Raw genomic sequence first — 14,821 nt, 5'->3', positions numbered from 1 at the left:
ATACAGCTGTTAAATAAATGCAGTGGACTCTGAAATGTAGGGGAGTTGAAGTATAAAGCATCATAAAATAGAAATACTTGAGTGGAATTACACTTACAGTACTTTAGTAAATGTATTTAGGACATCTGGATGTTAGACTTTCTGTTTTAGTGAGTATTGAGAATGAAAGAAATTAGATGAAAGAAATTAGAATGAGAAAAATCTCATATAAGCAACACTGTTTTAAGCAGCAACACTGTTTCCCTGCATATTGTCTCTGGTTTGTACAACATGTCTTGCTGTATATATTATAAATAGCTTACCATACACATTATAGAACAGATCATATTATGGTGTCCTCCTCATGATCATTACCCTAAAGAGCCTGCATGATGGATGTACTTTCAAAGCCAGATTGCCACATAATATTCTGTGTCACCTAAAGCAGTAGCAACAGTACTATCAGTCTTACATGATAACTGCTCTTCCAGGTACCGGGGATTTACTTGGAACTTGGTAAAACAATTTTCTCTTATTTTGCACCCTGGTCATGGAAGAATCTTTAGAACAATCTGCAGCTTGCAGTATTGAACTTACTTCCCTGTGAGAGGAGGTTCAAAGCCTTGATAAAAAATTAAATAAAAAAAACACTGTAACTGAAAAGAGCAGTTTCTTCTCGTTTAGGGTGGATTTTTTTGAGATGTTTTATCTCAGGCTACAACATTTGTGATGACCAGGCCTCAAAAAATATATTAACACACAGATGGCACATACAAACACTGCACCTATCAGAGAAACATGATAGTTTGTGGAAGCAGAGATGCAGCGATTAAATTAGTAATGTCGCAGTGGGAACAATCAGAGGAGATAATGGATATTTGCAGTGTGCACAGAGAGCACACATATATGGACAATGGTGGCAGAGTGTCATCTATCTGTGGTGTAAGTATAAGCCTTGTTCAAACTAAAGGCTAATAGGTTAGTAGCCTAGCTCATTTGCTGTATCTGTGGTAAGTGGAGGCTTAGCACGCTCCTTTGTGCAGGGCTGCAGTTAATATCATGCCGAGAGGAGTCAATTAAGGATCAAACTCCTCTCCAAGCCTTCCACTATCAGGGCAGACAGTCGAGCCACAAGGCCACTGATCTAGCTGGAGTACTGGACATGAAAAGCCCTGGAACTGAAGCAATGCTTGGTTTCTTCAGAAATGAGTGACAGTGTGTTCTAGTAAAGGGGGTTAGATGAACCACTGAAATTCTTTTTGTAATTTTTGAAACATTGGGTCCTTGATTTCCAACAAAAGTAGATAAAAGCAAGTGTATCATTTCAAGTGGGTGACACGATTTTGCTGGCGGAAATGATAACTGTCGCTGGCAGGTTTTATCAGCTGTAGCTAGCTAGCCATTTAAGCTAACATTAGCTCCATGAATCGGTTGAAAATGCAGTCTGCTGCAATATTCCCAGCTGACTCTTTTTGAAATGAGAACACAATTAAAGCTCCTTTAAATATGCACTTAGTGGCTACATATCATGCTAAATAATTGAGGCTAAAGCTGCATGTCCCGGGCAAAAAGTCAGCAGCCTCACTAGCTGGTAATGCATGTAGGAAATCAGGAAATAAAGAAAAAGCAATGTTCTTGTACTGCAGTGTAGCACTAGTTAGTCTTTATATTATCGGTATCATAATACACATGGAAGAAAATTAAACTCTAATATAACCCTTTTAAAACATAGCCTGTAACCCCAAAAACTAATCTAGTTAGTTAATGATAACCTTTGGCCTTGATAGAATAGCTAGGTTACTACATGTAGCCAGTCAGTTGGACATGCTAGCAATTGCAGCTCACAACAGAGCAGATAAACACATGATTTAACCCATTCATCATGCTTTTGCTGTTGTATTTTGGTTTTGGAAAGGCTAAATCAACAAGAAACACTATATCAACCTTCAAATTCAGTGTATCACTCTGATTAGAGCCCTGTCCACACAGCTTCAGTATGTGGAAGAATCCAGAGCTTGACAGGGTGGTTTCTAAGCCATGATTAGACAATCGCTATTCTGAGAAATAAAGGTATAAAGTTATAAAGAACAGGGAAAATATTCTGAAATACAGTGAAATACAGGAGGCAATTGAGAGATAAAAAACAAAGATGTAAAAGGCGACATGTCACTCGTGAGAAACCTTGTTGCAGTGCCTGTTCAACCTGTCACATCTTGGAGTTTGGAGCGCGCTCACATGTCACAGCTATGCACAACACAACTGCTGCATATAATTCCTCTGCATGATGACTAAGCATTGTTCCAAACCACTCTACATGCAGTAGAAATGTGTTTAATCTATGATTAATACATTTTTTGCATCATAGCATATATAATACATAGTAAATATTACAACAGTTGTTGTGGCAGCAGGAAATTCATTTCATGATTACAGAACAAGTAGCTGGGGTGTTATTAAAGTAAACCAGAAGCTTGTGTTGAATTCAGTTTGAAGAAAGTATCAAAGGGTTATAATTCATTTATTATGCCTTTTAGTACAGAGGAAAGGAGGGTAGAAAACCTTGTGTGAGAAACTGAGCGTGCTTGAGGCGTTTTTGTCTTTGATTTTAGTGATTTATTTGCAAAAGAGATACTTTCATTTGTCATTGTGTGTGCATGCATTTTTGTCAGGGTTGTGAAGGTTGAGCACACTGTGTTTAGTGGATCATGAATGTTGTGTGCATTCTAACACTTCTAACACTTCGTCGCTTTTTTTTCTCTCATTCTCTTTGCTGCCTGTTTCCCTCTGCTGTTGCTCATTAGACAGAGCTGTTGATCTTTTCATCACCGTTCCATTTTAATTAGGCCCTAAAACCTGCTTAATATGTCACTGGATTAGCTTTAATATCAAGCTCACGCATGGACCTGGTGATGTATTGGCAATCTAAAAAAGTCAGAGCGTGTGTGGTCAGCTTAAAAGACTCATGTGTGACACAAAAATGAAAGCCTAAGAAAACATGTTTCATGTTGTTAGAGGAGTGTTTTTAACAGGTTGGCAAGTCAACAAAAAAGCTAGACTAATCTCTGCAAGCACTATAGGAAACATCCTAAAATCAGATTATATTCTACAATTTCCTCTTGTGGTTATGTTATATCATATTTCCAGCTTCAATCCACACTAGTCATGGCATGAACCTGTTGACAATCACCATCAAACCTACATTAGAGCACATGGTCAGACTTTGAAATTGGACAAAAAAGAGTTACATTTTATTAACACCATAATTTTCATTGTAATCATTTTTTTATATTGGTGAGTCAAGCTTGTCATAAGCTGTACTGTTTTATCTTTTATTGTATTGGCTTAGGTTGGCTCCTAAGCAACCCTGATGTAGGGAATCAATAAAATTCATCAACGTATTAGAACTAAGTAGTAGTTGTAGTCTTAGTAGCACGAATAATGACTGTAATCATTTATAACATTTCCTTTAGCAAAAGCAGGGAGACCGTCATCTATCAGTCCTCAATCTAGTTATCCGTTCATTCCTTTTTCACTTTATCCATGTCAGAGCTGCAATTGCAACAGGGTAAACACAGCTGCCCAAATGTTGTTTTAGCCAGACAGCCCCTTTTCAGTGTAACAGTCTCAATTTAACAGCAGATGCAAAAGATTATTTAATTTGATTCTGATTAGACGTTCCTGCTTTATTTAACTCAATTCATCATACAGTTGTAATTCACCACCTCCAGTGTTGGGTTAATAGCTCTGACTGTGCTGGCTTAGATTCTACCTCTCCAAGAGAATGTGCTTTGTTGGGGAAAGTGAGAAGTTGGTTATAGTAACAGATTTCACCTGCGGACTCCTACATGGTTGTATTTTAGGCCCAGTCCTTTTCTGTCTGTATACTTTATGCACTGAATATACCGCACTATGAGGGCAAAGCACATGAATGTTTCTAGTTAGTTTTAGTTAATGCGCTGCGTAGTATTTAATCTATATACATATAAAGAATGATAGGAGTCCAAGTTGCCCTGCCCTTAAAGCTGCACTGAAAAGTACTGTTTGTTTATATAGACCTAAAAATATGTCTTATCAGCAATAAAACCTAAAAACTGGTGTTGTGTAGGGTGGGTGTACAGGGCATTTAGGGAATGCCTTGCATACTGCAAGTCTAGTATGTCTCCAAACATTTTACAATTAGGTCACAGACAAATTGTAAATATGTGTATTTTGGCTCTTCTACCTCCAGAAATCTCCAACTCTCGGTGGTCTGCCCAATTTTTTTTATTCTTCACAGAACAAGAGAAGGTCATTGACGCTTTTCTTCTTATCTCCCTCTAGTACTGCCTCAGTCAAAAGTCACTCTCATGCCTCAAGCTATTTCTCAACGCATCAGCCAGAATTTGAATCGATGCCAGAGAGAGTCCATGTATCTCCCGATTTAGCATCTTGCCATTGGTTGCCAGTTAGATTTTACATAGTATGTTTAAACTTGGTCTGTTGCCCAGATATGTAAAGACCTCTCAGTTCCCTGTAAGTCAGGGATCAAGTCAAGACCTGCAAGGCAGGAGCCTCCTGACTGACCCTCAGTCTAGACACTAAAGGCCCTACGGCACTCCTTCAAGACCTTGCCTGTGGGACTTAGATATGCTAATGTAGTGCAATCTCATGTGAAGCTTTTGCTTTTATCCACTTGTTTTGATAATTTTTTTTTCTTGTCAGTTTAATCTTCTCATTATGCATGTATTAGGTCATTCTTGTTTTTGTATTTCTTTCTGTAGCGCTCTGTAAACTCTGCTTTCAGATCGGTGTTATATAACAACAAGAACAGTATCATCAACACCTTCCTCATCATCATCTCTAGAGGCAGAGGGCTACCTGTAGAATAAGTGGTAGGATAAAAATAATGCTTGAGAGTGGTGCATGTTAAGCATATTTAAATGTTTAAAGCTTTACATTGTATATAAAGCATGAATTATTAATGCTCTTACTCTTAATTAATTGTCAAGTCAGGAATGCACAGTAACAAAGTGTAAGTAACAAACATATAGACTCTGAATCAATAGCTGTATTGGCCACACTTAGGTGCCATGATCTCCTATTTTGCTACACATCACTAGATATGTCAGACCTACAGAAAGCTGTACACTAAATCCACATTATACACTGCATACTGTGAGTTATAGCCTGATTCAAGGCCCTCATTACCATCAACATCATAGCAGCAGCAGTAGGTAGTAGGCGTAGTCCTAACAGCAATAATGTATGTTATTCTGTGTTACAGGCTTACTGCACTTTACCATGATGCTTATGTTCTGTTCTGTGGCATACAGAAATAAAACAGCCTATTATAGAGAAAGCACAAGAACATTTTCAAGTGAGAACAAAGCTGATCCCTCCTGTTCTTTCCTCCCTGCATAGTCATCTTGCACTCTTTCATGCCCGACAGGAGTTCAGCATCTTGGACAGCACCCGAACATTAGGACTACAGGCACAACATGCAAAATTACAGCTCTGTCCAGGGTTCAGTACCTTGGACAGCACCCTGGAATTTGCTTGTTGGCTGGCAGTCCTAATGCCAGAGAGCTGTCCAAGGTACTGAACTCCTGATACTCAACATATCTGGAATTTCTCCATAAAACGAGTCACATTCTCACTCTGTGCACCCTTTTAGCCATTTCTGGAATCTATTGGACCAGGAGCAACTTCTGGGCAAGCTTATACTGTCCAGACTGTCAGCGGTCACCTTGTACCTTGTGGATCTACCATTAAGCCACTCAGCCAAACAGGTAGGAAATTATGAGATTAGCATTTTTAAGGTTTTGCAAATGTATGTACAGAATACAAATTCACTGGCATACTTTGGGCACTCAGTGTGCATGTGGTCTGCACACATGCACACTATACCCCTGTCCTTTTTACAATTAGGAATAGTAGTATTTTACTGCAAACAACACATGAAAGCGGAACTAGGAATAAGGAATAAAGAGTTTTCATTACTGGTAATTTGTCCTGAGGGGCTATTTTCTGTATTTTCTCGCCAAATGAAATGATATTCCCCCCACTGTGTAGACTCCTGTGTAGAAGGCGGGTCAGAGCTTCAGTGTGGGAGAAATCCAGGGGCCCATCATCAGTTGCGCTGAGTGAGCCGAGCTGAGAGATGCGCGTTCACTGAGCCGGGGGAAGGAGGACCGCTGCCGTTCCCTCAATAACCTCCTCATCACCAGCATCAGCATCTCACCACCCCGGACAGACTATAATTAAAAAGCACTACGGTTTCTGGATGGAATTTTGCTCTGGAATATTATAATTTACAGTATTTATACACAGGCTTTATCCATCCGGAATCGTCTCTCTGCACAAAAAGGTAGGAGCAAATTCAAATTGGGCTATTCGTTTTTGTTAACCCCGTCTCTTACGCATAAAGTGTATTGGGAATGTGTTTGTGTTGTAGGATTCGTGAGCTTTTCAGCAAGAATTTTCCTTTTCTGTGGTTTTGGTGTGGAATTGGTGAGTTTGGGATGACATGCGGATTCAAGCGCTATGGGATGGTTTGGATGATTAGTTTAAAAGCTCTCATCCGCAGTTTAACCACAGAGGAGCGTTTGATTTTGGAGGGGGGAATCACATCTCAAGAGAACCACGTTGACTTATCAAAGCTGAATTTGTGACAAATATATTTGTGGTGAATGAGCGAGGAGCGTTGAGACGGAAAGTTTCAGCTCACTGATTCGCGTCTCTCAGCGGGGGGACAGCTCAGCACACCACCAGAAACACTGAAGATGAAACAGCTGGAACTGCGATTTACGAATGATAATTTTTTTTTCGAATATACCCCGAGTCGTGTTAAAATATCGTTTTCGTAAATTTTAAAGCAAGGGATTGTAAACCATTGAGCAACAGTCAGACTGCCACCGTGCGAGAAGCAGAGGGAAAGCTGCGCGCTGCTGGAAAAAAATGTTGCCTGCTGTTTAATTCATCGGTGCAGGGCTGCGGGTCGGATTTCCAGTCGGTTTAAGCCTTAGTCGTTAAGGGGGAGATTTCAAATTTCTGATCGAAATTACTCTAATATACCTGCCACAAGGTTGGTTATTACGCCCATTTTGTGAAAGCATGTCCGTGTAAGACTGACAAATGCAACGGAGCTTTCAATAGACAGCATGAGTATCATTTTATATTCCTGCAGGAACTTATTTCTGATATTGCAGAGTTTATAGTGACCTCATGCCTACCATACCATATGTCTCTCAGGGATTGTTGGTCATTTTAATAGCTAACATTTCTGTAATATTTATGAACTGTTTTTTCTAATAGAACGCTTAATTATGGTTAAATAGCCCACTAAAACTGAGATTAATCATTTTAATAGTATGTGGGGTTTTGCAAACATGGTAATTGGGTGAGTATCAATTTATGCTGTGACAGTATTGGTCGTATGGGCTACATTGTGATTTTGTGGCAAATTAATTTTATTTCTCCTAAGGAAGCGTCTGAGTTGGATTTGTGCGGTTAAATGATTGCGAGACAGAGTTACACGTGATCAATACACACATCCAAACACATTCTCTCATTGTATAGTGATAGGAAACAGTGAAATTTGCCCTTGTTATTTATTCTGGCTGTAGGTGACCGCTTGGTGCCCCTTAAAGGCCCCCTGGTGGTCCCTGGACACCGCTTTGTCCAACCAGTGGACAAGCAGGTCCGGACACACTGCCAATGTAGGATACCCTTGTCTGCTGTGACTGATGTCGGATTAAATCGTTCCTCCGGGCTGAGGTTTGTGATAGACAGGGAGCACAGCAGGGGATAGAGGGGTCTCCAGTGCGTGTTGGGGCTAGGCTATATTACAAAACATGTCAATAAATCTGCAGCACCGAAGCTGGATGCATCAATGCATCATTTATGGCCAGTCAGTGACGGTATCCCATGCAGGTCATCTCATATCCTGCACTGTTTAATAATTCAACGAGTATATATCCCGGAAAATGATGTGCTTATTCTAGCATCACTTACTTATAACTCTATCAAGAACAAGAGCTAGCTAACAGTACTGCTGAGGGTCGAGGAAAAGGTGGCTTTACCTTTATAATTTGATACGTGCGGCCTACTTTTTTTTAAGTAAGCTGACGGAGAAAAACAAGTTTTTGTAATGCAGCTTAACCACATGTGGTTATATTCTTAAGTAGCCAAAAATAGCTTCTTAATTTCCCCCCTCCAGAGTGAGGACTGCTAAGGATGCTATCAGGCGTGAGGTTAGCTAAAGGGCATAATTTTATATCAAGCCTGTGAGAAAAAGTGTCAGTAAAATATTTAGTGTGAAATTTGACCTGTCACCACATTAGCCTCATTTAGCTTAGCCTATAGGCTAGCTAACCTGACATGCAAAAATGCCCAGCAGGTGGACAGTGCTAACATTAGACATTGGAAGGCATAGATATCTCTGATAGCCATTTGAGTTTTAATGTCAGTTAATTGAATATGAGCCACTGGCCAATTTTCTATGAGAAATTTCCATTGGTGCTTTAGTTAAAGAACATGCTAGCATTGTTAGCATTCTCTGTCAAATCTGTGGCTCTCAGGGACACCTGATGTCCCAGTAAAGCAATACACACAATAAGTCATGTTAATTGAATAGAGGTTGGGGTCAAATTTCATAGGAGACTGGCATCTCAGGTTTCATGGGCATACTGAGCTTTGCTTATTGAAGGGACACACAGCACACAGCATATCTCTATAGTTGGTGGGTTGGATTGACACAGCTGTGTTCAGGGTTATTTATCACCACACAGAACCTTTTAACCTCTCTGCTGTCTCACTGAGTCAGTTTTAGGACAAAGACAGCGATCCAGCCAGGCAACCCGGTGTTGTCAGAGAGACACACGTATGCACAGTCCTGCACAGGGACACACATGAGTGCACACACAGTGCATTAGCATAGGTATCAGTTACTAGAATTCAATAGCTCGCCTGCTGCAGCAAGATTAACTATTCAGGGCAGGTGGTTAAAGGGCCTATTGTGTTGCATGGTTCTGTGCTACTGTCACGATTGGACAATGCGTTTGTCTGGTGGGCAGCCCACTGCCAAAACAATTGCAAGGGCAAAGGGCTGGAAGAGTACACACATATATAAGGTTTCTCCATGTGAATCCTTTCTAACTCTGCTGAACAAATTTAAACAGAACCGAATGAGTACAGGTGTAGCAAGGAAGGGCCTGTTAATATTCCATACCGGTGTCAACTGAGTTTCAGTCATGGAAATAATTTGAATATGTATTCACTGATGGAAAATTTGAAAAATGTTAATAGTGGCGGGATTCGAATATGAAGTGGTACCATCCTAACATCTTTCTGAATAGCTGTTTATGATTGTAATCCCCCAAAGACATGCAAATGAGAGAGAGAGAGTGGCGGTGGATAATTAGTCATATTTATCAGGATCCCAGCAGGCCCTTACAGATAGCAGGCTAACGTTTGAGGCTAAACACATGTTCTGGCTCACCTCAATGGATTTTCGCTCATCAGAGAATCAACAACAGCAGTCCACTAGATCTTTTTATTTTTTTCTCGCTACGTTTTCTGCGTTGTGCTTACCAGTATTTGGGAATTTAGCTCTCAAAATAAGGCTATAAAACTGATTATTTGAGTTGATCTGCAAATAAAATGGGTAATTGGTAGAAATGGAACCCTGCATAAAATGCTCGTAAACCTTTAATGGATGTTATTAGTGGATATTTAGTGGTATTTAATGGCCACATGGAGAGTCGAATCTGCATTAAATAGTCCTCTAAATTTCCTCTTTGTTTGATCTGAATCCATAGACATGATTTTGTTTAAATCTGTAAGACATTACTGTGTATTTTCTTTAACTTGTTGGTGCACAAGCCGGTGCTGCTTCGTATATTCTGATTTTTCTAAGTAACATTTTGTATTTGAACTGACTAAATTATGCTAATATAATGTACCAAAACTACAAAATGCAGCCTTAAAAACAGCTCTTACTGCCAATCAAGATGGAACATTTTCACAAATTATCTGTTGATTGCAGAACTGCTGTATTGGATAGCATTACATTAGATACATCAATTTTCTGTACCTTGTAAATTTATGTATTCATTACCAGAGAACCAAATTACTGTTTTGTCGTGCCACTTGACATAAAACCAAAAAAGAATCCTGTCTAAAAATACATATTCATGACCAAACTTTTTCTTTGTTTGCAGTTCTGTCTGGCAGTGTGTTTGAAGCTGGAGATCAAACCATGGGGCATGGAACTGGACCAACGATGAAGGTTGTGTTCTTCAATCCAGGAAGTCGCCTCAAAGAAAAATCCCAAGATGCAGCTCTGAATCACTGACAAAACACACAAAGGATCACCTTCATCTGAGCACTCTCACCTGTCCTCTTTATGTGGAAATTGGATATTTTCCCATATATCTCTGCCTAGACTTGGCTGGAAGATTAGATTCTATCAATTATCAACATTAGATCTGCCTCAAAAAAATAAACAAAACAAAACAAAAAAAAAACAAACGGATATTGCATTCTCCGCTTGACTGTAAAATTATTTATGTGGAATATAATATTCAACAGATAAATCTTGGAGCACAGACATAATCAGATGTTATTATCACTTTGAGGATCTATCCCCAGTTATAACCCTCTTCTGGTGCAGCCTGTTATTCTCTACGATGAATCCCAACAGCCTACCTGGGCATGTCCTCTTGCTGCTAAGTACCATCCTGGGCCTGAGCGTAGGCTTGGAGTTTACTGGCTCTGAAGGTCAGTGGGCTCGCTACCTGCGCTGGGATGCCAGCTCCAGAAGTGACCTGACATTTCAGTTTAAGACTTCAGAATCGGACGGCCTGGTGCTCTACTTCGACGACGGCGGATATTGCGACTTTCTGCTTCTCACCGTATCCGAGGGTAAGCTGCAACTTTGCTTCAGCATCGACTGCGCCGAGACCACCATCACCTCTGACAAGATGGTCAATGACAGCCGCTGGCACTTTGCTGCCATCAACAGGCACAATTTGCGGACTGGCTTGGCCGTGGACGGCCAGACCAAGACGGAAGAGGTGCGGCCTCAGCGACAGTTCATGAAGATCGTTAGTGACCTCTTCCTCGGAGGGCTCCCTGGGGACATCCGCCCATCTGCCATCACCTTACCCTCTGTCCGTGAGCTACCACCATTCAAGGGAATTATCACAGATCTCAGTTATGGAAGTAAGCTGCCCACGCTCATCAATAGTCAGAAAGTACGCTTGGAGATGATGGGCCTTTGCACAGAGAACCCCTGTGAGAATGACGGGATCTGCTCGCTGGCAGATGGAGAAACCTACTGTGACTGCTCCAAAACTGGATTTGTAGGTCGATACTGCACTGAAGGTAAGAGGGCTGGCTCCAGAGCTTTCTGTGTCGAGCATTGAATATTGATTAAAATCTTTGTAAAAAATTCAGAGAGATTCCTCACAAATTTAGAACTGACCTAACAACAGCAATTCTCTGCCTCCAGGTATACAGTGTGAAATTGTTATATTAACCCCTCATGTTTGTTTTTAGCATTAGATATATATTCTTAAAATCATTCAATGGTGTGTGGCTTAAAACTCAATGTATTTTGTTACACCATGAATCTCAATACAGACTGTTGAATTATATGAAGTGAAATGAAATTTCCATAACTGTGTTGCTATTCCCGCTACACCTAATGCGATTTGTGCCACCCTGAACTTCATTTATGAAACGCCTTGAAAAATGCGCATTGATTGCAATGTAGCATTCACACAACAGCGTAATTTATATGAGGCGCGAGCAGCTATACTCCCGTGTGTTTCAAAGATTTAACGCAATTCACACTGGACATGAAATCAAAATATTTCTTTGTGGGTTTGCTGCTCTTACAGCTCCTTTTTAGAAAGTCTTCATATTTCATGTGGGAACTAAATTGGAGGTGATGTGCTCAGCATTTCCTCTCCCTTCACAGTTATTACTTTTGATGAGGTAGCGGTGGATGTGGTATTAGCTGATATGACTAAAACTACAACACTCAGTTCTCTTTTCTCCGTTGAATGTATTCAGCTCCTGCAGGTCGGTGCAGGGACCCGAAGGTACAGAATGTTTGGATGAGAAACAACTTCATCTATTTTTTTTTTCTCCCTCTGCTGTGCCAAGGTCATCTCTTTTCGGGGAGTGTAAAGGGTTGCATCACTTTGACAATATTCTACCCTAATCTGTCTCTACACCTTTAAGGATATAGGCATACAAAGCTTTTTTTTTCCCCAGCAAATACTCACATATACTCTCAAATGGCCCAGTGACAGTGATGTAATGCAGGACCCATTTTCAAAAGTTGCCACCGGTCCTTCCCTCCCTCCAGGAAATACTGAAAAATCACTTTTACATGTGCTGTACAGTGAACTACTTTTAATTTTTTCATGGCCCCGCTGCTGGTTGAAGGCTGCTTAATTTAAAACTGACATCGTTCAAAACACACTACTCCTTGTAGCCTTGAGATCAATGCCTACTGATGCCAAGAATAACTTGTTTCATTTCCTCTTTTTTTGGTACTTCATCACCCACATCATCATTTTTTTTTTCCATATAGACCAATAAAACAGAGAATACATAGTTTCCCTTTAATCCTACATGCTTAACTGTCTTCTTCATGTGTATGGATTGTAAATGATAACTTTGTGTGACCAGACCCATGTCGAGTTTCCTCCACTGCTGACCCATTTCTTTCCTGTTTAAATCAGACTGACATGGCTGAGGTATGACTCCATTTTGCCAAAACAAAACAAAAAACATATCAGGGGAATGCTCACTGCTACGGTACTGATTGCAAGCTATTTTAAACTGTGTCTAATACAATTAAGATGTTTTTTTTTTTTTTTCATTTAAAATGCATTTTCAGCTTTCCATGCTGTGGTTTTTCTGTATTTGTTTCCGTCATTTGCTGCTCAAATGAAGCTGTTTGAAGCTTAAATCCGAACCGTTAGCCTGTGGCATTGTTCAGGACAGCACGCGATGTGCTGGTTGCGGAGCAGTCAAGCGAACGGACTGGACTTGCCCCCTTTTTCGCTTCATCCCATTTGCTCATTGCCCCTGTCGAGGAGGAGGAGGAGGACGAGGAGGAGGAGGAGGAGGGACATTTGTCTGAGGGCTTCCTGAGAGCTGACAGGGGAGCTATGACATCCTTGGGTTAAAACAACCAATGTTTTTAAGAGTGCGGTTGCGATTCAGTCAGACAGCTTGGACAGGGAGAGAGATGGTCATATCTCAGCCCCGGGGCAGAGCAAGTGTGACGAGTGACTCCACCACAGGCCTGTTGTACCCCAATTTGTCCCAGGAGGTCTGCTGTTGGACTTTATCTTTCTTTCTTTCTCACACACACAAAACAACACACATCTATTCACACACACCTATTCTCCATGTTCTCTTTTCAGGCTATAAAAAAAGGCAGGGCAAGGAGGGGAAGGCATGTTAGCTCCCTATAGCTGATCTGACTGCTGTTCTTTTCTGCCTTCCCATTAACTGATGTGGCTGATTGTTGATTATGCCACAGAGACAGGGAACCATAATTAGGAGGATAATGAGGACAGAGATTGCTAATTTGCCCGGAAAATGCCTGCACAAACACTGCCGTCAATTCAAACTGACTGTTGGCAAATACAGCGCGGGATTTTTTTTTAATTGTTATGTCCACATGTCCACAAGTGTTGAAATACTTGTTGTTCAAGCAATCTTCAGTCACAGAATGCTTTGGGGGGTGGGGGGGGGAGATATTCTAAGTGATTAGACTTTTACCGTTTGGTTGCAGTTAGATGTGAACAACTGCTTAGCACATCTGTCTTTGCCGGCATGCTGTTGATTATGCTGTACATTAATGAGCAATGAAAGCAATCTGTCAAACCTGTGAATATTTATATGTTACATTATCAGGCTGCATAACCCAGGCCTCATATGCATGCATGCTGACACATTTGCATTTACAGACGTATGCACAAACACACTCACGCACACGGAGCAACGAGGCCCCCGAGCTGCTCGTTAAAATGGGCAGATGGCTGACTGACTGAGTGGACTGGGCCTTGGAAGCATTTTGCCAGCCGTATTCTTAATCGTAGCCTGCTAGCCCACTGGCCTAGAAGGGAAAATACGAGGAACGGGCATAAGTGTGAGATAAGAAATTAGAAGACAGGGTCGGAAAGTGAGGTAGAGCTTGTTTGCACCGCTTGCGCTGGGAAGCATCCCAACCGTTCCCACAGCGTTTGCCCAGTTTTTGGGTGTGCATCATGGGGATAGCTGGGTTAGCCCACTGCTGAGGCATCATTATTTCTTACTGCAGTGATAATCACGAGACAGTCCTGTCTCTCTGAGCTCCGAACCATCCAGCTCGGCTCGCGGCTTAGCACCATAAACAGTTGGCCATAAAACACATGTTCAGTCTCTTCTCCCATGTGGATCAGGATGTATCAGTGTGACTAACTGTGTCAGGGCAATGAGCTGAAATTAGTCACCACTCACCACTCGTCTCTCCACACCACTTTTTGCAGGCGAATCCGCTGCGTTGATAACTCCCAAATTCTTCCTTTTCTGCGGAGTCATCTTTAGTATCAACTTGAATTCGCTCCTGTTATTATCTGTGCAAATATCAGTATCTTTTATGGTAATGATCTGGATATTGTCCCTCATTCTGTTCAATTAAATTAATCGGGGTGACATTATGAAGTCTCTTGAATACCTTCGGGTTAGCCAGCTACAATGAGATATGCATAAGGTCAAGGTTATTAAGAGCTACACTGGATTGTTTAATGAATATTAAAACTGATTGCCAATTTCCTCTGTTGGAAACCCCACGTCC

General features: G+C 41.0%; 1 protein-coding gene across 6 annotated transcripts in view; it reads left to right on the top strand.

The window, feature by feature from the left end:
• The window catches only part of LOC121882010 (neurexin-3b-like), a 392,732-nt gene that overhangs the window by 94,049 nt on the left and 283,862 nt on the right, over positions 1–14,821 (top strand). Inside the window, exons 7-10 of one of the 6 annotated variants that reach the window (XM_042389887.1) lie at positions 4,763–4,850; positions 5,658–5,747; positions 6,031–6,325; positions 10,179–11,343. In XM_042389887.1, the coding sequence (XP_042245821.1) occupies positions 10,647–11,343 (697 nt within the window). In that variant the 5' untranslated portion in view covers positions 4,763–4,850; positions 5,658–5,747; positions 6,031–6,325; positions 10,179–10,646. The other 5 variants (XM_042389889.1, XM_042389888.1, XM_042389892.1 and 2 more) reach the window with 5 other exon arrangements.

Source organism: Thunnus maccoyii, chromosome 17, assembly GCF_910596095.1.
Source record: "Thunnus maccoyii chromosome 17, fThuMac1.1, whole genome shotgun sequence".
NCBI lineage: Eukaryota > Metazoa > Chordata > Actinopteri > Scombriformes > Scombridae > Thunnus > Thunnus maccoyii.
Note: the sequence above shows the minus strand (reverse complement) of the source record. Positions and strands in the feature narration are given on the sequence as shown.